Genomic DNA, 25,916 nt, shown 5'->3' with positions numbered 1-25,916 from the left:
CATGACATCGGTTTTCTTGATTTTAAACTCAAGTACGACATTGCTATATCTTTTCTCCGCATCCTCCAATTTTAAATGCATATTTGATATCTTGTAAAAGAGAAGAGGGATATCATCCGTATAATTTAAGTCCAAGAATAAACTTCATTCACCTCAAATGACAGTTCGTGTGATGTAAATATTTTAGTATGACCCTCAATATCCATATACAACACCTCCTCTTGGGTACTCTGGCGATTTCTCCGAAGTCCGAAGTCTTTCCAGAGTGGAATATATTGCAAATTTTGTAATTTTTCACACAAAAGTTTTGGCCCACTTGATCCACTACACCCTCAATATCCATATACAACACCTCCTCTTGGGTACTCTGGCGATTTCTCCGATCTAAGTCTTTCCAGAGTTGCAAATTTTGTAATTTTTCACACAAAAGTTTTGGCCCACTTGATCCACTACAATTTGACCATCTTTAAAACAGCAATGATTATACCCTTCACCACACTGTGGTACAGGGCACAGTGTGGTGAAGGGTATAATCATTGCTGTTTTAAAGATGGTCAAAGGGTATAATATATTGTGTCTTTGTGCATATGTTTGTAACAGGCAAAAGGAAACGAGACAGACACATGGTTCCTTTTGAGAATATGCATAGAATTACTTTCTGAGCCGATTTACGCATGTCCGTCTGTCCGTCCGTCCGTGTGTTTTTGTATGAAATTTGGCATAGGTCACTTTTTTGGCCCAAGGACGAACCCTATTGAAATTGGGAAAAATTGGTTCAGATTTAGATATAGCTCCCATATATATTTTCGTCCGATTTAAGGTAAATGGTCTAGAATGGTGTGTGTTAAATTTCCTAAAAATCGGTTTAGATTTAGATATAGCTCTCATATATATTTTCGTCCGATTTATGGTAAATGGTGTACGAAAGTCCCTATATATCATTCGATTTGCACGAAACTTGGCACAGCGTAATGAATTAGGTCTAGAATGGTGTGTGTTAAATTTTCTGAAAATCGGTTCAGATTTAGATATAGCTCCCATATATATTTTCGTCCGATTTAAGGTTAATGGGTCACCAATGTCTCTATATATCTTTCGATTTGCACGAAATTTATCACAGCGTAATGAATTAGGTCTAGAATGATGTGCGTTAAGTTTCCTGAAAATCGGTTCAGATTTACATATAGCTCCCATATATATTTTCGTCCGATTTAAGGTAAATGGCGTACCAAAGTCCCTTAATATCTTTCGATTTGCACGAAATTTGATACAGCGAAATGAATTCGGTCTAGAATGGTGTTGGCTAAATTTCCTTAAAATCGGTTCAGATTTAGATATAGCTTCTATATCTAACCAAATGAAAAATTTAGTATCGGTTACAGAATGGCATGTTTATGGATCCAATTTCCCTTTACTGGTCCTTTAAAACTGGGATGTCTGTTAGGATTCATCTGTTGAATATAGCCAAAGTGGTGAAGGGTATCATATAGTCGGCCCCGTCCTACTTTACAACTTTCCTTACTGGTTGATATCGTGTATCCACATAATCTAATTCTAAGAGTAGACTTCATTCACATCAAATAACAGTTCGTATCATGTACAACACATCCTCTTGGGTACACTGGCGATTTCTCCAAACAAAGTCTTTCCAGAGTGATTTTTCGTTGGCCCTTCCCGGGTCATGATTGTTACCTCCAGAGCGATGAGAAAAACACTCAAAAAGTAAAGGTTTTGGTCAATTTTATTCCCTAAAAATAAACCGAGGAATACGAGAAACTACAGGTGTCACCATTGGCCAGAACCGAACATACATGATGATTGGATCATAATTTCGGCTTGTCCTTGGTTTACAAATTATAATGGACAGACGGACAAGTCATCTATTCGAGATATGATGATCGGTATACGAAAATGTGGGACCAATATTTTGAGGCATTACTAAATTTTAGGGCCATACAACCATATATAAGCCTCAAAAAATTGTTGTGTAGGTTATAAAAAATACAATCAAAACTAATTTAGCATTATGTATGATTTACAAATATATGTGTCATCTGATTCAAAAATCCAATAACATGTTGAATTAATGGAGCATATAATGTAGCTGCTTCCGACCAATAATCATTGCAGTATTTTGGCGTTGATGTTTGTATATTGCCAATATTCAACTTATATCCGACTTTTTATGATCTCTCCAAAACAATTGTCGCGTCTGTTCTTTAAAAGAACGCAATTGAATCATATTCTGCAATCGCGACATATAATTTGGCACATAAATTAAACAATTTTCGTTGATTACAAATTTTTGGGCACGAACTACAAAATTTATGAATATTGAGCAATCAGCTTGCTTTTATTTTTCATAAACTACAAGGCTATTTAAAAAATAATGGCAATACACAAATTGCCACAATTCGGAGTTTTGCGATAGTCGTCATCATCATCAGCAACCAACCAATCCAACAACACTTCGCAATGGAGACCCCAAATAAACACTTCCCCCCTCTTCGTACATACTTACATGAATGCCTTATAATTGCTGCCAATCTTTTGAATATGAACATCGAATTTTGCATCGATATACGGTTCAATTGTACAGTAACAGTGTCCTTCAAAACCGGTGCCAGACACCAGACCGGCAGCATCTTGCAGACCCATTTGGTTATCAAAGCGTGCTGTGGCCATGCCGCCATGACAATGGCCAGCCTTTAGTACACAGGGGAACTTGGTCCAATTAAGCTGTAAATGGCAAGAAGAGAAGAGAAAAATGAAAAAAAAAAACAATTAAATACTTTGTATGTCCTTAGAGAAAAGGAGAGATACAAAACAAAAACACAGAGAGGGTCGATGTCAAATATGATAAGGCTGGAAAAAAATTGATGTTCTGTTTTCAAAACAATTGTTTTATTTATTTTCATTTTGTTTTTTTCCTATAAAAGGTCAGCCAGCCTCCATTTGGAAAAATTGAAGGGCAATTAGTCAAAACTTTTGTTATTATTTAGTTTTTGTTGTTGCATTTGTTGTTTTGTTTTCTATTTATCCGCACATATGTGACCGACGACCACCACTTAGTCGTCTATAGCAGCATTTACGGCGCTTATTCATTATAAGCGTACATTTTGGCCAATGGCCAATTATTTATTAGTGTGTAAGTGCAACAACAACAACAACGACAACAAAAAAGTAGATTCTAAGAAAATTGTTTATAAATTGTTATTGTTGTTGTTTTATAGAAAACATCAGCGGCACATTGCATTCGGGCGCCACCTTTGCCCTCCTCTTGATTTGCGAAAAACCCACCGAGAGGATGGATGGATGAACGCCAAGAATATGGATTTATGATTTTTACGCTTGTAACGACCTTCGCCGAATAGAATTGCTTTTAAATGTCTGGTTGCAAATTTTTCTTTCTTATTCATAAAAATTATTCATCAGCTAATTAACAAAATCCGCTTACATTAATTTTAATTTTCCTAAAAAAATATTCGTTGTTAGTTTAGTAATACATTTATTTTTATTTGTTTCACATATCTGATGGCAAGTGGAAGCAATTTTTCTAAAATAGCTAATTCCGTTATTTACACTTAAATGGGGGATGACGTATATGTGTCAGATGTTGAAGGGGTTCATACTTGATGATATTGAAAAGGGGATGTAGAAAAGAAAGTATTTTTGTTGGTGTTTAACATTAACAGTTGGAAGGATTTTAAACGATTGTCATATCGAAGACTCGTAAAAAATACAGAAAATTTTCAAAAAGATATGAATCAACTGAATTATTTAATAAGAGTACTTGAAAAAGCCATGCCTCTAATAGTCCTTGAAAAATCCACGCCTCTAATAGTCCTTGAAAAATCCACGCCTCTAATAGTCCTTGAAAAATCCACGCCTCTAATACTTCTTGAAAAATCCACGCCCCTAATAGTCCTTGAAAAATCTACGCCTCTAATAGTCCTTGAAAAATCCACGCCTCTAATAGTCCTTGAAAAATCCACGCCTTAAATAGTCCTTGAAAAATCCACGCCTTAAATAGTCCTTGAAAATCCATGCCCCAAGTCCTTAACGAATGGTCCTTGAAAAACCTTGAAAAATATTCTTCAAAAAAACCACGCCTTTGGTAGACCTTGAAAAAATATTCTTCAAAAAAACCACGCCTTGAAAAAATATTCTTCAAAAAAACCACGCCTTAAAAAAATATTCTTCAAAAAAACCATGCCTTGAAAAAATATTCTTCAAAAAAACCACGCCTTGAAAAAATATTCTTCAAAAAAACCACGCCTTGAAAAAATATTCTTTAAAAAAACTACGCCTTGAAAAAATATTCTTCAAAAAAACCACGCCTTGAAAAAATATTCTTCAAAAAAACCACGCCTTGAAAAAATATTCTTCAAAAAAACCACGCCTTGAAAAAATATTCTTCAAAAAAACCACGCCTTGAAAAAATATTCTTTAAAAAAACTACGCCTTGAAAAAATATTCTTCAAAAAAACCACGCCTTGAAAAAATATTCTTCAAAAAAACCACGCCTTGAAAAAATATTCTTCAAAAAAACAACGCCTTGAAAAAATATTCTTCAAAAAAACCACGCCTTGAAAAAAATATTCTTCAAAAAAAACACGCCTTGAAAAAATATTCTTCAAAAAAACCACGCCTTGAAAAAAATATTCTTTAAAAAAACCACGCCTTGAAAAAATATTCTTCAAAAAAACCACGCCTTGAAAAATATTCTTTAAAAAAACCACGCCTTGAAAAAATATTCTTCAAAAAAACCACGCCTTGAAAAAATATTCTTTAAAAAAACTACGCCTTGAAAAAATATTCTTCAAAAAAACCACGCCTTGAAAAAATATTCTTCAAAAAAACCACGCCTTGAAAAAATATTCTTTAAAAAACCACGCCTTGAAAAAATATTCTTCAAAAAAACCACGCCTTGAAAAAATATTCTTCAAAAAACCACGCCTTGAAAAAATATTCTTCAAAAAAACCACGCCTTGAAAAAATATTCTTCAAAAAAATCACGCCTTGAAAAAATATTCTTCAAAAAAACCACGCCTTGAAAAAATATTCTTCAAAAAAATCACGCCTTGAAAAAAATATTCTTTAAAAAACCTCACCTTGAAAAAATATTCTTTAAAAACCTCGCCTTGAAAAAATATTCTTTAAAAAACCTCGCCTTGAAAAAATATTCTTCAAAAAAACCACGCCTTGAAAAAATATTCTTCAAAAAAACCACGCCTTGAAAAAATATTCTTCAAAAAAACCACGCCTTGAAAAAATATTCTTTAAAAAAACTACGCCTTGAAAAAATATTCTTCAAAAAAACCACGCCTTGAAAAAATATTCTTCAAAAAAACCACGCCTTGAAAAAATATTCTTCAAAAAAACCACGCCTTGAAAAAATATTCTTCAAAAAAACCACGCCTTGAAAAAATATTCTTCAAAAAAACCATGCCTTGAAAAAATATTCTTCAAAAAAACCACGCCTTGAAAAAATATTCTTCAAAAAAACCACGCCTTGAAAAAATATTCTTTAAAAAAACTACGCCTTGAAAAAATATTCTTCAAAAAAACCACGCCTTGAAAAAATATTCTTCAAAAAAACCACGCCTTGAAAAAATATTCTTCAAAAAAACCACGCCTTGAAAAAATATTCTTCAAAAAAACCACGCCTTGAAAAAATATTCTTTAAAAAAACCTCGCCTTGAAAAATATTCTTTAAAAAAACCACGCCTTGAAAAAATATTCTTCAAAAAAACCACGCCTTGAAAAAATATTCTTCAAAAAAACCACGCCTTGAAAAAATATTCTTTAAAAAAACTACGCCTTGAAAAAATATTCTTCAAAAAAACCACGCCTTGAAAAAATATTCTTTAAAAAACCACGCCTTGAAAAAAAAAAAACCACGCCTTGAAAAAATATTCTTCAAAAAACCAAAAAAATATTCTTCAAAAAAACCACGCCTTGAAAAAATATTCTTCAAAAAAATCCGCCTTGAAAAAAATATTCTTTAAAAAACCTCACCTTGAAAAAATATTCTTTAAAAACCCCACGCCTTTTGGTGTGTGGATCCTAGAAAAATATTCTTTAAAAAAACCACGCCTTGGAAAAATATTCTTTAAAAAAACCTCGCCTTGAAAAATATTCTTTAAAAAAACCACGCCTTGAAAAAATATTCTTCAAAAAAACCACGCCTTGAAAAAATATTCTTTAAAAAAACCACGCCTTGAAAAAATATTCTTTAAAAAATTCACGTCTTGAAAAAATATTCTTTAAAAAATCCACGCCTTGCATAAGCCTTGAAAAAATATTCATTGCAAAAACCAAATTCCTAATAGGTCTAGACAAGATATTCTGTAAAAAATTCGAGCCTTTAATAGACCTTGAAAAAATATTCTTTAGAAACTCCAGCCCTATAATGGGTTCCAGTAGGGTTGGAAAATAAAAAAACTCCACGAGTTAAACAAATCTTAAAATCCTTCTGAAATAGAATAAATATTTTCAAAAATTCCACAATCCGCACAACAAGTCGAAATAATTATCGGGGCTATCATAAAGTGTTAATTAATCCATGCCCAGCTGTGTGTTCCAGAATTCATTGCAATATATAAAATAGAGTGAAAATTAAAATTGTTCATACACTAATACTTCCTCCCCTGGTTCCACGTTCTCATCAAGACCCATTTGCGCTCGATTTTCGATATTTAAGCTGTTCTAAGACCCCATATAACGGTAGGTATTTATAGGTCATAACCACATTCTTCAACTTGATATTTCAGATTCTTGGAGGCCTATTTGCAAAATATTTAATATATAGGTTTATGTTCTGACATGACCCAAATTTTTGGCACTTGGAGGGCTCTCAACGTATTTTCCAACCAAGTTTGTGTAATTGTATTATTTTATCAGTTCCGTGGACTTAGGTTAGATTCACTTTATTTTGGACTTACGAAGTGGCTGAAATTTGGCATTCAGGGACTTGGGACTTGTATGCTCATAGCCGCTATACAAACGTCGTTTTTGCTCATTTTTTTAAAGCTGATTGTCTGTGATTTGGTATTTTTGGTAGCAACTTACAACCGATCGCTTTTAATTAGAATGTCCACGCCATGATGGAGGAACTTAAAAGTTCCGCCCGGCCAATTAACTACGTTCATACTTGTTTTTCATTAAGATGTGTTTAGTTGGCCATCAAATTTTTCTAAGCGTAATACTTTAAATAAGACATTTCGGGTTTCCAGATGGCAAGATACCTCCCTCCGCACAGTTAAATATTAGATTGGGGGAAAAAAAATCCATTATGACAATGTTGCTATAATCGGAGAAATGATCGAAGTTGACCACCATGTTAGCAGTCGTAACATCGCCCAGGATCTAAAATTGGTATCTAGGGAGGATTGGGAAAATCGACTACTAGAGTTTTTTTTTGCAAATAGAGAGCAGGACTTCTATGAGTGAGACATTATGAAGATACCTTTAAGGGGACCCCCCCATTCACGGAGTCAACAATTTTTTTTGATATAATTCGAATCTACACTAATTCCCTACAAAATTTCAAGTGAAAATCTCAAGAACTCTTGAAGATATAGCCGATTTATTGTGTCAACATCAAGTGACGGCTAAAGGGCTTCTCAAACTTTAAGCGCGTTTTTCTCTTTTGCGAATGGCGGGCACGATAACTCAAAAACTAATAACCCAATCAATTCCAAATTTTTACACGTTTCTCTGTGAGTGTATAGCTATGTATGAACTAGGATAAAGCCAATCGGTGAAGATCTTCTTTATTTTTTAACTTGGTTTTTGGTAAAAAATCGGCGATTTTCCAAAAATATTTTTTCAAGGGTCCGCCATTTTGTTTTTTTTTTTTAGAGCGAAGTCAATAATTCTAGTTCATACGAAAGCCAGTCATGTACTGAGGAGTTATCATGCCCGCCATCAAAAATAAGGACTTTTCTTTGATCACAAAAAACAACAACAACATTTTTTTGTAAATTATTTTTCTTCCTTTTTAAATCTTCAAATATGTATGTGCAAAGTTACAAACCTTAAAAAGCATTTGTATTTATTTACGAGCCCATTGAAAATCTTGAAAAGTTAAAATCGAGAATGGGGTGGGAGGTTCCCTTAAGATATATAAAAATAATGAATTTCTTTTTCCCCAACCTAATATAAAGACTCACATTTTTAACATGACGGTACGATTTATAAACACTTTCCAATATGATTGTGTTTTAGTTCCTCATAACTCATGGTTCAAAGTATAAAAAGCTCGTCAAATTATTTTTTTTAGCTTGTCAGTGCTGAAAACTATCTAAAAAATATTTTTACTATACAACTCACATAAACCCAAAAAATGACACATATTTTGTCATTGCTAGACATTTTGGCACCGCATTCATACTTTTGAGTCAAGTGGCTCTTATCAAATGGTTTCTTGTATGGACTATATTTTTGGATGACAATTCTTGGGAAAAACTTTATCTACTAACTGGCACAGCTGTGAACTTTATCGCATGTGTATGAGAAAAATTCTATATTAAACCAATAACGCAATTTTTTATTACTTCCATTCAAGAGGTACTTTCTTTTTTTCAATATTTTTATGAATGGCAAGAAATGACACTTGGCTCGGGCTGAAGTGTTACTAATCAAAATGTGTCTGATATAAGTGTGGGTCTTATAAAATATATTTTATTAGATAAATAAATCTAAAATTTTATTAGATTTTTATGATATTGAAAATATTGAATATTTTATATGGACATTACTTTCAGATTTCTAAAATGTCATCAGAATGAATGAATGAATCCCTTTAAAAAAATATATCCAAAATGTGAAAGTATGTCTCTATCCAATTAACTTTTATTGATCCCAAATGCATTCAAGTGTATCCGTTTCCGTGGAGGCTTTATTTATTCCTCATTTCTTAAATTATTTATTTATTATCTTTTTTAATTTCCAACAACAAATATTTACTTTTAGCGCCTTTATTTTCACATTTTTTCGTTTTTTGTGGATATTCTGCTCGTTTTAATTACTTTACGCCAAATGTGACACTCGCCTCAAAATACTCATCTCACAATCATCACGTTCGTTGGTTATTGGACATTGCTTTGAAATTGTATTCGAAAGGAGATTATTTGGGTCACAAGAGCAACAACGAGAATAAACATTTTTTGTTGGTGTGAACGATAATCAACAAAATAAATAATTTCACCCAGAATTAATCCTCCTTCAATGGCAAAATAATATTATTTTTGGCATGCCAAAAATTTTCGATTTTTTTTCATCTCCCAAGAAATTGGTTATGAATCAGTAGATTGATATTAGAGTAGTCATGATTTTTTAATTGTTTTCAATTTTTTTTCTCATTTTTTTTGTTTTTTAGGTTTGGTTTTGAAAATGTACAACATTTTGAGTAATCATCTAAATTTATTGTGATATGACTAAAAATATTTTTTCGAAATACTCTCTAATTAATCATAAAATTTGAGGCATCAAAAAAAAAATGGAGAGGATGCCTAATTATTTATTAATTGTGATAATCTGTGGTAATAGGAAAATTATAATTCATAATTTGGGTACTGTAATTCGATTCTGTAAATTATACTCTACATCACTAAATTTGTGAGATGTCAAGGGAGTGCATCGCAACGAAATACTGGCCCTAGATCCACCATTTAGTGTCGATCGTCATATCTCGACTAGCTGAATCGATGTGTGTGTCCGTCCATCTGTAATCAAAGTGCAGGTCGCTCTTATAAACCAATTGTCACGAATGTTTACAAGTAGATTCGGTTTTGGTCAAAGATGACCTTCTGATCGTTCTAGAATCCAAAATTATAGCTGCCATGAAACGAGACCTGAATTTGGCTGCGAATTAATGGTTAACAGTAGAATAAATGATCTCGTCTTCAGATTAGCTGCAGTAAATGAGCGAATTACTATAATCCATATAAAAGCGAAGTTCTTCTACATCAGTATTATTTGTGCCCATGCTCCTACGGAAGGCAGTAATGGACAGACCAAAGCCATACGAGCGCCTAGAAACAACATATAACCGCTGCCCCGGTCATGACATTAAAATTCTGCTAGGAGATGTTAATGCAAAAATCGGAAGAAAACATGAAGAAACATCAGTCAACGGCATATGATTGATTGACTTCGCGGTTGGTAGTTAGCAGCACCAGATTCAAGCATATCGATATACACAAATCCACCTGGATTCCCCCCGATCAAACAACGTGAAATCAAATTGATCATGTTTTGATAGACGGAATGCATTCATCCAGTGTTTTACACGTTCGATCGATCCGAGAAGCGAATATCGATTCGGATCATTTCCTACTAATGCTACACGGAAACTCGACGTCGAAAAGCTGCTGAAAGAAGCCTACTCCGCTCAACGTACCCATTGACGAAAACACTCCTTGTGCCGATAATAATATAGAAGCACAATGACAAAGAATTACCCACTCTCTACAAACTGCAGCAAAAGCAACACTTGGCAGTAGCAACACGTAATTTGAGCGAGAATCATCGAGAGAAAAGGAGAGAGGGGAGAAACGTATTTTCACAATAAAGAATAAATAGCAATAAACCCGAATGGGGATGTAATCAGAACGAAGTCCGGAAAATTTACCAACGAGTAAAAAACTAAACCGAAGGCATTGGTGCAGACACATCCTTCGTATGTAATTCCGGTTGTAGTCAGGATGATGCCGATGAAAATGTGCCTCATCGAAATATTGGTTTTGAATCCATGTGTCTCTGGACCAAATTCGATTTAAACCTCATCGGCCCACCCCTACAAATTTTCAAAGAGTCAAAAAATTTTTATTTATGTGCGGAAATTATAAATAACCATTGTGTGTCAAGAAGTTATAGCCGTTTAAAATTGATATGGTTTGAGCCGATGTGTGAGAACTGGCGCTGCAAAGTCAACAATTATTCGTGCACGAGAAGGCAACCAAGTCGTGGCGCACTACTCAGAATCTCAAGTGGAATAATCGCCGAAGAGACAGGTAACCATTTGCTTTTACGTTATTCTTTTACGAAAAACATCATCGAGGGTATAAAAATTACAAATTTCACCACTTTGGGTATATTCTACATATGTATCCTAACAGACGACGCGTTTCTATATCTATATCTGAACCGATTTTAGGGAACATTGCCAGAGACCAATTTATATTACTTCAGTACGTTGTGTCAATCGGCCTAGCTATGGATCTTTTCACGAAGCTTAGGAACATCATTCTAGACTTAATTCAGTACCCTATACCAAAACTCGTGCAAATCAAAAGATGTATTGGGACTTTGGTGCACCAATTACAAAATATCGGACGAAAATATATATGGAAGCTATATCTAAATCTGAACCGATTTTCACGAAACTTTGCCACATCATTCTAGACTTATGCCAAAATGCCAAAATTCGTGAAAACGAAAAGATTTCCAGGGACTTTGATACACCAATTACCTAAAATCGGGCGAAAGTATATATGGGAGCTATATCTAAATCTTAACTGATTCTCACGAAGCTTTGCACACATCATTCTTAATTTTGTACGCTATGCCAAATTTCGTGCAAATCGAAAGTTATATAGGGACTTTGGTACACAATTCACCTTAAATCGGACGAAGATATATTTTCACGAGACTTGGCATACATCATTCTAGACCTTATTCATTACGCTGTGCCAAATTTCGTGCAAATGGTAAGATATATAGGGACTTTGGTACACCAATTACCTTAAATCGGACGAAAATATATATGGGAGCTATATCTAAATCTGAAGCGATTTTTTTCCAAATTTCAATAGGGTTCGTCCTTGGGCCAAACAAATGAGCTGTGCCAAATTTCATCCAATTCGGATCATAAATGGGACCTGTACTTTGTTTACAATTAAATCTTCTTAAATCGACTCAGAAAGTGATTCTATGCATATTCTATAAAGGAACCATGGGTCTATCTTGATTATTCTTGCCTGTTACAAACATATGCACAAAGACATAATATCCTGTACCACAGTGTGGTGAAGGGTATAAAAAGTTTTTGGTCCATTTCCTACATATAATTTGATCATCACCGAAACTTGTATGTTTCGTTCTTTATCATAACCTGAGTCTCATAGTGATCCGTGCGGCAATTTGCCCTCTAGTGTGGTAATGGTAATGCTAAGCAAATCAATATACATAAATACGTGTAATTCTCTTAGTGTAACATCCACATCCGAATCAATTTGACCCGCTAAATATTGGTCCGATTTTCATCAAAACGGTCGGGCCTATTCTATGGTCAGAACCCTTTCTCTGTGCAAAACTTCGTGATGTTTGGATCGGATAAAGTGTTTGGTCCATTTCATCCCCCAAACATAAAGAGATTATTGCCAAAAACAATAGGGATATTCTATGACCAGAACCCGTCTTACAAGCAAAATATCGTGACAATTGGAAAATAACTGTGTCCTATATAATGTTTCCAAATTAAAATGTACAGGCGGACGGACACTAGTCGAGATGTGAGATATGAAATGATTGGTATTCTAAAAGGTTGATCTAGGACCAATATTACGCGGCGTTACAAATATCTGGGGCCACACAAAGCTATAATACCCTGACAACATCGTTGGGTATGGTATTACAATATATTTTTTGAAACCCAAAATGGGTGCCACTTTAAGGATATTTCGTCATAGTTCTTGGGTTAATGTTTGTCGCAGAGTGTTTCTGGTCGTCCTCGATTTAGTGGTCCTTTGAAATTCCATTCAAGCGCCACCCTAGTTATATTATGGGATTTTTTTCTTAAACTCTGGTCAAATCATCATTTCTTCCAACGTTCAACAATAAGGTTACTTTTGATATTAAACAAAAAAAGTACAAAAGTCCCCATAGATTTTAAGCATTTTGAATTCCCGGCTTATGGTGGAGGGTATAAAGTGTTCGACCTGTACCTAACCACTAATTACTTTTTTATTTTATTTATTTTTTTATCAAAATTTTACCTTTTACGGTCATTGGTGTGATCAATTGATAAATATTCATATTACAATGAAAAATATATCACCGTAAAAAAAACTGAAAATTAACCTAAGCGGATTATTTTAATTAATATACAATATTGTCTCCCGCTGTAAGCTTATTACACTGCCCACATACGTAATGTGGCTGTCAATAATTTTTCCTGTTTTCGTGAGGTTATTGTTTTTGTTTTTATTTTACATTTTTGTTGATCTTGGCAATGAAATTCCATTTGCCTTATAACAACCTTCTCGCATCGTCATTTCGGCCTATATTGACAGCAAAAAAACAACAACAACGAAACATATAAAAATTCGCAAATAAAATTAAATGTGTTTTCAAAAAATTAATTATTCAAGTGTTTTAAAAACAAACATCGTCGTCACGGCGTGGGTGTGAAACAAGTCAGGCCTAAATGTAATGACAGGAGAGAAAAAAAAACTCAAGATAAAACGAGCCACACGAAAAGGCGAAAAGTGTAAACATTGAGCCACTTGGCATATTTGCACTAATTGCCTTCCAGTGTTACTGCTGCTGGCTAAGTGCCACCACCAACCACATAACTGGCATTCTGGCGAAACGGAGAACGAGGCATTGCACATATCGGTCATAATTAGAGTGCAGAGTGTGGCTACTGCATGTCTTACGAGATTACGTATTATGATGTAGTTCGTCGTCGTTGTCGGTAGATTTTTATTTTAAAAGACAGTTCGACCGAACATTACAACACACTTCTGTTTCACATTAAATCATAGCATTGCAGGCAGGCCAGCAGACCGACCAGACCATTAAATGATGTCATAGTCTGTATTTATTTATGAATAATGATGACGGAATGCCGGGGTTGCCTGCCTGGCAGTCAAACACTGCGAAGAACGTCGGGACGACAATGTTCTATTATTATTATTTATCAATTATATAAACAAAAATAAAAAAACGATGACGCTTCTTGCGGCGTCATCAAATTAATAGCGAAACCGATATGACTGTAACCCGCCTCCACAGTTATGCGATATTCTGTTTAGATTTGAATATCAATGAAAACATGTTGGATGGGTGGGTGTTCTCGACATTTTTTTCTCGGTGTAAAGAAATAAACATTTTTACTGTTTATTCGGCCACCAATACCGCAGTTGTGTGGACAGGAGTGAAAAAAATGCAAGTAATTAGAAACAGCAGCTTCGGTAATAAGTCAAGTGGATTATGGCACAGTAATTGGGGAATATTTTTCCGATTTGGAGAATTGTGGGTCAGAAGAAAAACAGAATAAGAACAAGAAAAAAAGTAAGGAGTTCCAATGTTTGGCATTTGAAAAATTAATATTTTTTTTAAATCTTGTTCGAACTTGAAAAAAAATATATTTTTAAAATCTACGCCTCTTGTTTAAACTTGAAAAAAATATAAATTTTTTTTAAATAATATTTTTTTAAATCCACGCCTCTTGAAAAAATATTTTTCTAAATTTATGCCTTTTGAAAAAATATTTTTTAAAATCCACGCCTCTTAAAAAAATATTTTTTTAAATCCACGCCTCTGGAAAAAATATTTTTTTTTTAAATCCACGACTCTTGAAAAAATATTTTTTTTTAAATCCACGCCTCTTGAAAAAATATTTTTTTTAAATCCACGCCTCTTGAAAAAATATATTTTTTTAAACCCACGCCTCTTGAAAAAATTTTTTTTTAAATCCACGTCTCTTAAAAAAATATTTTTTTAAATCCACGCCTCTTGAAAATATATTTTTTATATCCACGCCTCCTAATTTTTTTTTTAAATACCACGCCTCTTATTTTTTTTTACATCCACGCCTCTTGAAAAAATATTTTTTTTTACATCCACGCCTCTTGAAAAAATATTTTTTTTAAATCCACGCCCCTTGAAAAAATATTTTTTTTTAAATCCACGCCTCTTGAAAACATATTTTTTTTAAATCCACGCCTCTTGAAAAAATATTTTTTTTTTAAATCCACGCCCCTTGAAAAAATATTTTTTTAAATCCACGCCTCTTGAAAACATATTTTTTTTTAAATCCACGCCTCTTGAAAACATATTTTTTTTTAAATCCACGCCTCTTGAAAAAATATTTTTTAAATCTACGCCTCTTGAAAAAATATTTTTTAAATTCACGCCTCTTGAAAAAAATATTTTTTTAAATCCACGCCTCTTGAAAAAATATTTTTTTAATCCCCGCCTCTTGAAAAAATATTAAATCCACGCCTCTTGAAAAAATATTAAATCCACGCCTCTTGAAAAAATATTAATTCCCCGCCTCTTGAAAAAATATTGAATCCACGCCTCTTGAAAAATATTTTTTTAAATCCACGCCTCCTATTTTTTTAAATACACGCCTCTTGAAAATATATTTTTTTAAATCCACGCCTCTTGAAAAAATATTTTTTTTTAAATCCACGCTTCTTGAAAAAATATTTTTTTAAATCCACGCCTCTTGAAAAAATATATCGATTTTTTTCACATTCCGAACACTGTGCACCACTTGACATGAGCGTCCAATTCTTTGCTTATTTTTGAAAATTTGCAAAAGCAACAACGAAAATCAAATACATTCCGCAGAGAAGAACGGTGGAATGCAAAATGCATTTCTGGTCAATTCTCATCAAATATGAAAAAAAAATCTCAAACTTAAAAAAATGAGAATATTCGCTCGGTTCTGTTCTCAATAAACCCCAAATACAGCAAATAGAAAATGATGAGCAAGCTAAACCGCCAGCGATTGGCAGCAGCAGATCATTGGCAATACAGAGAATCCACAAACACTGTTCGATTTTTTTGTGATCACCACCACCCCCTCCCATCGCACAGCGACAGCCTGTTGAGGGCGGCATAATTTTATGCAAAGCGTTTTATTTGGGGCCGGTGGCAGCCGCTGGCGAGTGAGCAACCAAGCGATCGAACAAGTGAGTGGCGGTGAGTAATTTCTGAACGATTCAAGATTGTTTTTCGAATTTCTCTAAAAACAACTGAAACACTTTGAATTTCATTCAGTCGTGCATTTCTTAGACAACCGAACAGAAGAACTTTAGCTCGTCGGCGTCGCGTTACAATTCTACTACGGGATCTCCTTGAAAGTGTTTTGAACGTTTCAAATTTGTTGTTTCTTTTTTCTCAACATTGTTTTGATGTTTTGCGTTACATTTAAAAATTGATCTGTCGCGTAAAATAAAATAAAAAAAAAAAACAGAAAACAAGTTGCGTACATTGGCAGTGTTTTTGAATTTCTAACATTCAATTTTTTTTGAAGAAGATAAATTGAAAAACAAATTTGTTACAAAAAAGTGTGCAGTGAAAATAAATCATTTTAATTTGGGAATAGAAACACACAGCAACAACAACAAAAACTTTACAACAACAATTTTGCGGATCTATTTACGTGTACGTGAACACACGCACCCAACACAAAATACATCGAAGTTTGTAATTAATTAAATGGTGGTAAGTTAAATGAATCGCAAAGACAACACGATAAACGATGAAACGATATTGCTTACGCATCGTTCAAAAATTTTACGAAATAGGTGCAAATGCATGTAATGCGGATCTTCTGCATTTGAATTTTTTGTTTTCGGTTTTTCTTGGCAACATTTGTCATTTAGGAAGCAGAGGCATTTAGAGTGTTGATTGATTTGGTGCCAAGAAAAACATTTCATCGATTGGGGAAGAAAAAATGGAAATATTGGATGAGAACCTAATTTGTCATTATTGCGATATTCCAAAATATTATTTATATTTTTATCAAAATCGAAAGAATACTAAATAAATATTATTATTATTATTGTTATGCCCCGAACCACTAGGTTCTGAGGGTATTATAAGTTAGTGAGGAACTAAGAGTTCGTAACTCCACGAAATATTTATCCTAGACCCTGCCTTTGAATTTCGACTAGCTGAATGCGACCATTATAAATAGAAATCAAAATAGAGCCCACAGTTTTGTACCAGTAACGAAATTTTACATGTAAGCTCGTTTCTGGCCAAAGGTAACCCAATAGCTATAGGACCAGATAGCTATAGGGTCACCTTATGACCCTAGCATAGCGATATTTCGAGAAATTGTTCGAGATTGAAAATTTTTTTTAAATAATCCACGCCAATAGTGGTAGCTTAATAATCCACGCATATTGAGGGAACTAGAAAATCATATTTTTAAAAAATCCACGTCTATTGTGGGAGCTTGAAAAATATTTTTACAAAATCCACGCCTTTTGTGCGAACTAGGAACATACATTTAAAAACATCTACGTTTATTGTGGTAGATTCAACAAGACAATTTGAAGAATAATCGGTCAATATTTACCGGTCAAATGGACCAAGACTATTATGTGAAAGATGACAAAGTTTAGCACATTATGGCGTGTCCCTCTGTCTTCTAGAAATATTGACCGGAAATCCCATGAAGTATATATATACTCGATCAAAAACAATCTAAATACTTTAGCCATGTCCGTCTGTCCACCGAAATCACGATAGACTTCGCAATATTTAAGAAGAGCTTTGAAATTTTGCGTACACATCGCTATTACTAGCAGAAGGTTTGGAATTGAAAATGGATTATATCGGTCCAAGTATAGCTTCCAAATAACTTCCAATAGTCGGTACTAAAAATTTTCAATATTGGTCCATATTTTAAGGTAGTCCCTATATAAGATGGGCACATTTTTTTCGTATTTTGGATTCTTATTGGGTAGAAAATCGCCATAGCAAAAATTGACTCAAGATTTGCGGTAGTCCCAATATAACGTTAATGCTCATTATCAGGTATTTTCGGCACGTTTTACAACCAAATTGGCTCAAATTTTATCATGGTAATAATTGGTTTTCAAATCTTTCTACCAAAAATTAACCATGGCACAGTATCCGAATAAAATATCAGTTCGATTAGAGGAATCTTTTGGTAGAGAACCTTAATAATAATTACGAGGTAATTTGGCATTCTCTCAAAATTTTAATCAGATCATAATCGAAAATTATAGGCGTTGTCTTTGACCATATTTGGAACTTCATGGAAATTTTTAAAGGAATCAGCGCTATATTTCCGCCCTCTAATCAAGTAATGGGTTACTAAATAATATCTGAATACGTAAGCACCTGTAAAAATTTGTGTGTAACTCCCACATCCGAGTACATACCACAATGTAATTGGAGTCATTTTGAAGGTCAACCATTCCACTTGGATACACTATCAACTTCGCGGATCTATATGCTTCGCGAGTAAATATATACGCCATAGAATACAAAGTTTGTCATTTTTCACACAAAAGTCAGGGTCCATCTGACCCTCTAAATAATGAAGGATCTTTATCAAAGCAGTCATGCATATTCTCCGTCGCAATCCTCTTTTCCATGAAAAATTTAGCGATGTTCGGGTCATATTTGCGGCTTCTAGAGCGACCAGAAAAACCGTCAAAAATTAAATATTTGGTCCATATCATCCCCTAAATATTAACCGATCTTTACCAAAAAAAAATAAGGGTCTTCACTGGCCAAAACCTTCCTACATGCAAAATTTCGTGAAGATTGGTCCATAACTGTGGTCTGTATCGTATTTACAAATTATAATGGACAGACGGACGGACACACATGTCTAGATCGACTCAGCTAGTCGAGATAAGAAGATCGGTATACTTAATGGTGGGTCTAGGACCAATATTTCGCGGCGTTATAAATATTTCCAGTATGACCCGTTTTTCAACTTATTTTGCTTCGAAATGTAGTAGGGTTGAAGCGTGACTGATTTTTTCATATATGACCATAGGAAACTAACAGTTAAAATATCGAAATTTTGTGTTTGAATCATTTGTAAAAATTCGTTATTTGTCCCAATGACTATGCGAGAAGCCCCGGCTTAGGTTAAGTTGAAATTAATTACCTGGCTCTTAAATATTCGGAGGATCATTATAAATTATAGACGAGCAGAAAATATATTTGGCCAATATTAGAATTCTTCTCGATACGTGCAACCATGGGAACAATACTTGATTTAAGGTATTTTGAATCCCTCGGATGGAGGAGTTATAAAAAATTGGCCCAATCATTTATTCCTGACTTTCGGCTTTCTTGGTGGACGTTTACCGCGTTGTTGTCAAAATTGCTCAATTTCGATTAAAATGCGCCTCTTTGAAAGTGTTTGGGTGATTTTGGAGTAAGTATGCAGGTCAAAAGTGGAATAAGTAGTATCGAATAGGTAGTATCATGCTCAATTCTTAGTAGTATACCACAACTAATTTTCCTGAAGTCGCCGAAGAAATTAAAAAAAAAACAATAGAATAGAATACGAATAATTGTGTACTATGACATTTACATATCGGCTCAAGCCAGTACCTCTTTGACTTACAAAAATGCGGAATTACAGAATGAACGGGTTCTCAATCTGTCATTTGGCGCCTAATAACCTTTTTTATTTCCGCAAAGCGGTGTAGGAATGCTTGGCCAGCGATTTTTTGTCGTCAAAAGAAGTTCTTGAAGGGATCAGAAACCATGTTTTGAAATCATATTAATCGTAGTGGAAAAAAGTGCTTCGAGAATTGGTTTGATAACATGATAAAGTGTCAAAAACATGGCTAAAACTTTAATATATCCATTTCTTTCTTTCCTTTGAGGACCCCACATAAAATCTTATAAGTAACATTTTTGTAGAATACTGGGAGGAAGAAAATTTGCATCTTATGATAATTAGAGTCCGGTTCTATAGAGTAAGAATGAAAATAACATACAAGAAATTGAGTTAGGACGAAATGTTTTGCCAAAAATCTCCTCATTCGAGGGATGAAAGACATGGTGAGTTTTTAATCCTCAATAGGAATTTTCCACCCCAGAGACCATGACATCGATTTTGTCTAAGAGTTTTATTATTGTCATTTAAGAATTTTTATCTACAGAAGATCTGCTATAAGAGGTAGATTGCCGGTTTTCTGACTGACATTTGGTATGTATACTATCTAAAGAATTCCAGCATAATATGTTCTGGATTTTAAGCCTTCTGTCTTCTATCATCATGTGTATCCGGAAAATCTATAGATGGTCATTTATGGGAATATGAAATGTCCGCTATCTTTAAAAAATAAACTTATGGAAGGCACCTTCGAGGGTTTCTATGTATATGTTTCTAGCCAAACAATGAAAATGCGAATATTTATCGCCAAAAATTTTTTACATTATCCAGTGTAACTTATACACATATTCATGCACTAAAACCACCACATCCACTCTCATTCGGAGTGAAAGCTGTTCACTATGCATTTTTTCTTGATGTAGAAGAATAAAAAAAATAGAAATTGGGTCATTGGCCATATTAGGTCTGTACGACGAATGATCCATCAAGTCCACGTTTATGCCCTTCAGAAATTCCCAGATTTATTCGTCTTCTCTTGTCGTCATTCTAATTTCTTCAAAGACTTTGACAAACTTGTAATGGTGTTCTGCTCAGAATTGGCCTCCTGTGTTGCTCAAGCGTAACAGTCGCCCCTTGACCATTATCACTCAAGAAAAATTTGATTTGTCCGTCTTGTGTTTCGGACTCCTATGTGTATTAGTCCAACATTTATCACCTGTGACGATGTTATAAACGTTTTTCAAATCGGCAACACCAATCGGCAAATGCCTTTTTATGTATGTATGTCAAAATGTAATTATTCGTCTTTGTAATTATTAGTCTTTGCGTACAGTGGCCCTCGTATGGTCGTTATATCCGATTTCGACTGTATTTAGAAGTTATTAGGTATTCTGCTCGTTGACAACATATAGAAATGTTATATTTATAGAAACCTTGTTTTTGGTCTCATTATCATTCGATTGATATGAAATGAAATATATTTTCCATTTATAAATCAATTTATACCGCATAATTTTTCAAACTCGTGAACCGATTTATGTATTAAATCCCCTGAGACACCTCCTTCTTTTTTGTTGCTATAAAATTCCCTACAAACTGTGATCATAATTTTGTCTCTTAGCCCCTAGAAATTTTCATGAATCTCTTTGACCTGCAAAATAAATATATCAGTCAATTCAATATGCATCCCATAGATCACAGTATATATAACGAATTTTAATATCTAATTATGTTATTGAGCATAGATCGAAGAACAGACGCTCTCTACGGTCCGATATACATTCTCCAAAAGCCTTTGTCATTATTTGACATTTCCAGGTTGTTGTTATTAAAATAGTTATATTTCAAATTTCTAAAATTGTGAATACATTCTCCAAAAGCCTTTGTCATTATTTGACATTTCCAGGTTGTTGTTATTAAAATAGTTATATTACAAATTTCTAAAATTGTGAAAAGAACCTATTTCTTAAATCTCAGAAATCATACTATTTATTCTCCAATCACAGTATCTGTTGATTTTCCATCGTCTTTCTTCAATATTCAGATTTTTTAATAATATTATGTATACTGTAATTGTTTCTGGTGTCAAAGGTCAGTTTTTACATCTAACAAGTACTCAAACATCTGTAAGAAAACCATTGTGATCAACGATCGCTTGGTTATGTTCATTTAATTCTATTTTGAGCATTTGACATCTTTCAGGTTACATTACAGATTTTTTCATAGATTTATTACACACACGCACTCCTGAATGTGCGTGTGTATGTCAGTATATGCGGGTTGTGTTTATTGCGTCCGGGAGGAGGGAAACCATCAACCTCGCAACGGTGATAAATTTTGCGCTGACAAACATCAGAACAGCAGAATTTGTTCTTTCATTCAAATTTCTACGCTACGTTCTGTGTAAACTAAACGCCAAAAATATATCGTCACCGTTTTTAATGTCCGCTTTTTGGCAGCTATTTTTAGTTTTGCGATTTGTTTATAAATGACAACCGTGCGTACATACAGACCTATACCACCACTGAACAAAACAAATAAATGTAAAAAACTACGCCATAAAAAACCATCAACAACAAATCTGCCGATCTACAATGTGAACCACATCGCCCAATCAATGGCAAAACGGCAGCAGTGGCGTCGTCGTCATCGTTGTGGTCGCCCGAAAAGATACTCTATATGACATGTGTCACATGTGAGCAGCAGCAAACCAGCTGATACTCTAGATGACCACAGGTATTCGATTTTCCGGCAGTTTTTTTAATTACATATTTGAAAAAAATGAGTTGTATATTTCGTTAGGCAGACAGGTGTCAACTGCAATAAGTTTTAAGGGGAATTGATTGTTTATTGGCTACGTTGAAGTGGGTTTATGTTACAAGCGTTGCACAGCATCGAGGGAATACTGTGTAAAAAATACTTTGGGAAATCGGTAGCTACAAAAATTCTAAAAAAGGATTCCTACGAGAGGTATTTATATAGGGACCGCCAGTGGATGGAAACTTTTCTAAGGTCTTTTTAGGCAGGATGGAAGGTCCTCCTGTCTTCTATATATGTACGACCATCCAAGGCCTCTCAAATGTTATAACAATGAATACCTTCGAGAGAAAATCCATCGTATGTGGATAAAAACCTTCGTAAGGCCCTTCTTGGATAGTGGGACCTTCCAGAGAATATTAAATTCTGTAGAAAGGGAGACCTTCGAGAGTTATTTTACAGATATCGTCTGTGGTTGGAAGCCTTCCTAAGGTCGTTTTTTGGATAGGGTAACCTTCCAGAGGTCTTTAATGGATAAAATACAATTCACGACCTCTGAAAACATGATAGAAGGTAGGTGGAACCTTCCTAAGGTAGGAGGAAGCCTTCCTAAGGATAGGAGGAATCCTTCATGACGATAGGAGGACCTTCCAGTCTTCTATATTCAAGACGTTCAAGACCTCTGAAATTCTATAGAAATGGAGACCTTCGAGAGAAGGTCCATCGTCTGCGTATGGAAGCTTTCCTAAGGCTTTCTTGGATAGCAAGACCTTCCAGAGGACTTCAAATTCTGTAGAAATGCAGACCTTCGAGAGGTATTTCAAAAAGGTCATCTGTGGAAAGCCTTCCTTAGGACGTTTTTTGATAGGAGGGCATTCCAAAAATTTTTCATAGATGGAATACTTTCTAGAGGCATTTCTACAGACAAATATTTGTAAATAGAATACCTTCCAGAGATAGAGGACATAGAAGACCTTTTAGAGTCCGTATATAGATTGGACACAATCCAAAGGTCCTCATTTTAAAGGTCTATATATAGAATATGGCATTCCAGTTGTTCTTTTACAGGTCATCTGTTAACTGTTAATACCTTACAGAGGTCTTCTATACAGAATTTTTTCTTTTGGAACCCTTATAGAGATAGGAAACCTTCCATACAACCTTCTAGAGGGTTATTTTTTGATAGAACAAATTACAGAGGTATTTCGTACGATTTTTTAGGGATAGCTAATGGGTAGGAGTCCAATCGGAGGACTGGTACCCTCCAAAGATAGCTAACCTTTCAGAGGGTCTCCTAGAGGTTCATTTATGAATAGAACAAAATCCAGAGGTCTTCAAAATTTAGAAGGTCTCCAATAGATAGAAGCCATTCTTAAGGAATTCTATAGGCAGAATACTATTTAGGGGACTTCTACAGATAGAAGAACTTCTGTAGGTCTTCTGTAGAAAGAAACCGTACTTGGCCGATTTTTTAGACATAGCTAATGGGTAAGTGTCCATTCGGAGGACTGGTACCCTCAAGACGTCGTATAAGGATAGCTAACCATTCAGAGGATCTCCTAAATGTTTATTTATGAATATAAGAAAATCCAGAGGTCTTTCATATTTAGAAGATCTTCTAGACGTCTCCTATATATAGGAGTCATTCTTGAGGAGTTTTATATGCAGAATACTACTTCGGGGACTTCTACAGATAGAATAACTTCTGCAGATCTTATGTAGACAAAAAATCTTCAATAGATCTTTTATAGCTTTCAATGGCCATATTGAAGACCAGATATCCAGATATCTTCTACGAATCTTCATGAGATTTTCAATTAACAGAATGTCTTTCGAAAAAAGTAATAGGTAAACACAATTCAAGGTCTTCTAGAAAACCTTAGAAGGGACTTCTATAGTTTAAATAACTTACAGATGAAACATCCTCTGGAGATCTTCTTAAGATAGAAAGGCTATCAGAGGTGCACTATGACTATGATACCTTTATTATAGTCCGTAGGTTGAAGAAGTATTTACTACTCTCTAGGGGTCTTCAGTAGATAGAAGAGCTTCCACAGGTCTTCTACAGATAGAATATCTTCCAGAGGTTTCATATAGAAAGAATACCTTTCAAAGGTCATACTGAAGATCTCTAGAAGGTCTTCAGTTTTTTAAAAGTACTGGAAAAACAGCTAGAGGTCATCTATTGATGAAAGATCTTCGGGAAACCTTGTAAAGATAGAAGGTCTACCGGAGGTGTTCTATGTATAGAAGAGGACGTATATAGTACCTTACTGGTATTTTCGGGAAGCTGTAGACCTCCCCATATTCTCAATACGTAGAAGATATACCCGAGGTAATCTGTCAGAAATATTGTATGGATAAAATATCTTCTTTTCTAGGTGGATGATTTTGCTGAGAAACCCCTTTCAGCCGGATTTTAAAAGTAAATAGACTTCTACAGATTTAAGTCCATCTTCTAGAGACATTTTATCGACAGTAGACCCTCCACAGGTCTGTTGTAGGTAAGTAGGCCTTCTATGGCCTTTCATAGCTATTTTATTGATAGAAGATGCTCTAGGGCTATTAGACCTTCATGAGGCTCTCTAGGGATGAAATTTCCCAAGATATTTCCCAAATACAATACCTCCTAGAGTTTTGCTGTTTATAGATAGCTTTTTAGGGTTAATATACTTTCACTATATTTGCTGCAAATAGAAGTTCTTCCAGAGGAATTTTATAGAAAGAATGAATTTGATAACCTTTAACGGGTTCAAGATAACTTCTAGGTATACTAGACCTTCCAAAGGGCTTCTAAAGTATACATCTTCCAGATGTCTTCTTCAGATCATAATTCTTCTACAGATATAAATCCATCATCCAGAGATATTTTCCAAATGGAAGTCCTCCCAGGGTTCCGCTGTGTATTGATACGCCTTCTGGGTAAATAAAACTTCTATATCTTTTCTAGAAATAGAAGTTCTTCCAAAGTGATTTTATTGGTAGAAGGTTTTTGAGGAATATTATACTTTCAAGGGACTCTCTAGGGATATCAGACGTTTCAGATGACTTCTAGGGATACTAGAGCTACCAGAGGCCTTCTAAAGATAGAATCCTTTCTGATTTCTTTCATAAATAAAAACCTTTTTACAACTATATGTCACTTTTTCTCGGGTATTCTATAGATAGACGACTTCCCAGTGGTCTGCTGTAGGCCTTCTAGGGTTAACATACCTTCTAGATATTTTCTATAAATAGACATTCTTCCAAAGGGATTTTATAGGTAGAAGGTATTTGAGGAATATTAGACCTTTAAGAGGGCCTCTAGGGATAACAGACGTTTCAGATGACTTCTAGCGATACTAGACTTACCAGAGGCCTTCTAAAGATAGAATACTTACTGATTTCTTCCACAAATGAAAATCCTTCTACAACTATAATTCCCTTTTTTTAGATAGAAGGCTAACCACAATTCCGCTAGATAGGTCTTCTAGGGTTAATATAGCTTCAAAATTCCAGAGGAATGGATACAAAGGCTTTTAGGAATAGTAGACCCTAATAGACGCTGAAGAGTTTTCATTCCAGATATCTTGTACTGATATAAATCCATTTCCCCGCGGTATACTACATATAGAAAACCTTCTACAGCTCTGTTGCATATACATTCTTTCGAAAACATTCCATAGAGCTTCTATGTATAAAGGGCCTCTGAGGAGACTTCTACAAAAATAATACCTTTCTTATGTTTTCTATGGTCTATCCAAGAGATATCCTAGGGCCATTAAACCTTGTAAAGCTTTCTGTGAATAAACGA

The 25,916-nt window shown here is 34.4% G+C and overlaps 1 protein-coding gene across 1 annotated transcript in view; it reads right to left on the bottom strand.

Moving 5' to 3' along the window:
- The window catches only part of LOC133334976 (synapsin), a 60,925-nt gene that overhangs the window by 4,611 nt on the left and 30,398 nt on the right, over nucleotides 1-25,916 (bottom strand). The window contains exon 8 of the mRNA XM_061543290.1: nucleotides 2,522-2,739. Coding sequence (XP_061399274.1) covers nucleotides 2,522-2,739 — 218 coding nt within the window. The remainder of the gene's footprint in view (nucleotides 1-2,521; nucleotides 2,740-25,916) is intronic.

This window comes from Musca vetustissima, unplaced genomic scaffold, assembly GCF_032173495.1.
Source record: "Musca vetustissima isolate MV318-11 ecotype Yass unplaced genomic scaffold, APGP_CSIRO_Mvet_v1 utg21078, whole genome shotgun sequence".
Taxonomy (NCBI): Eukaryota; Metazoa; Arthropoda; class Insecta; order Diptera; family Muscidae; genus Musca; species Musca vetustissima.
The sequence above is the reverse complement of the archived record's forward strand: the minus strand, read 5'-3'. Positions and strand labels throughout refer to the sequence as shown.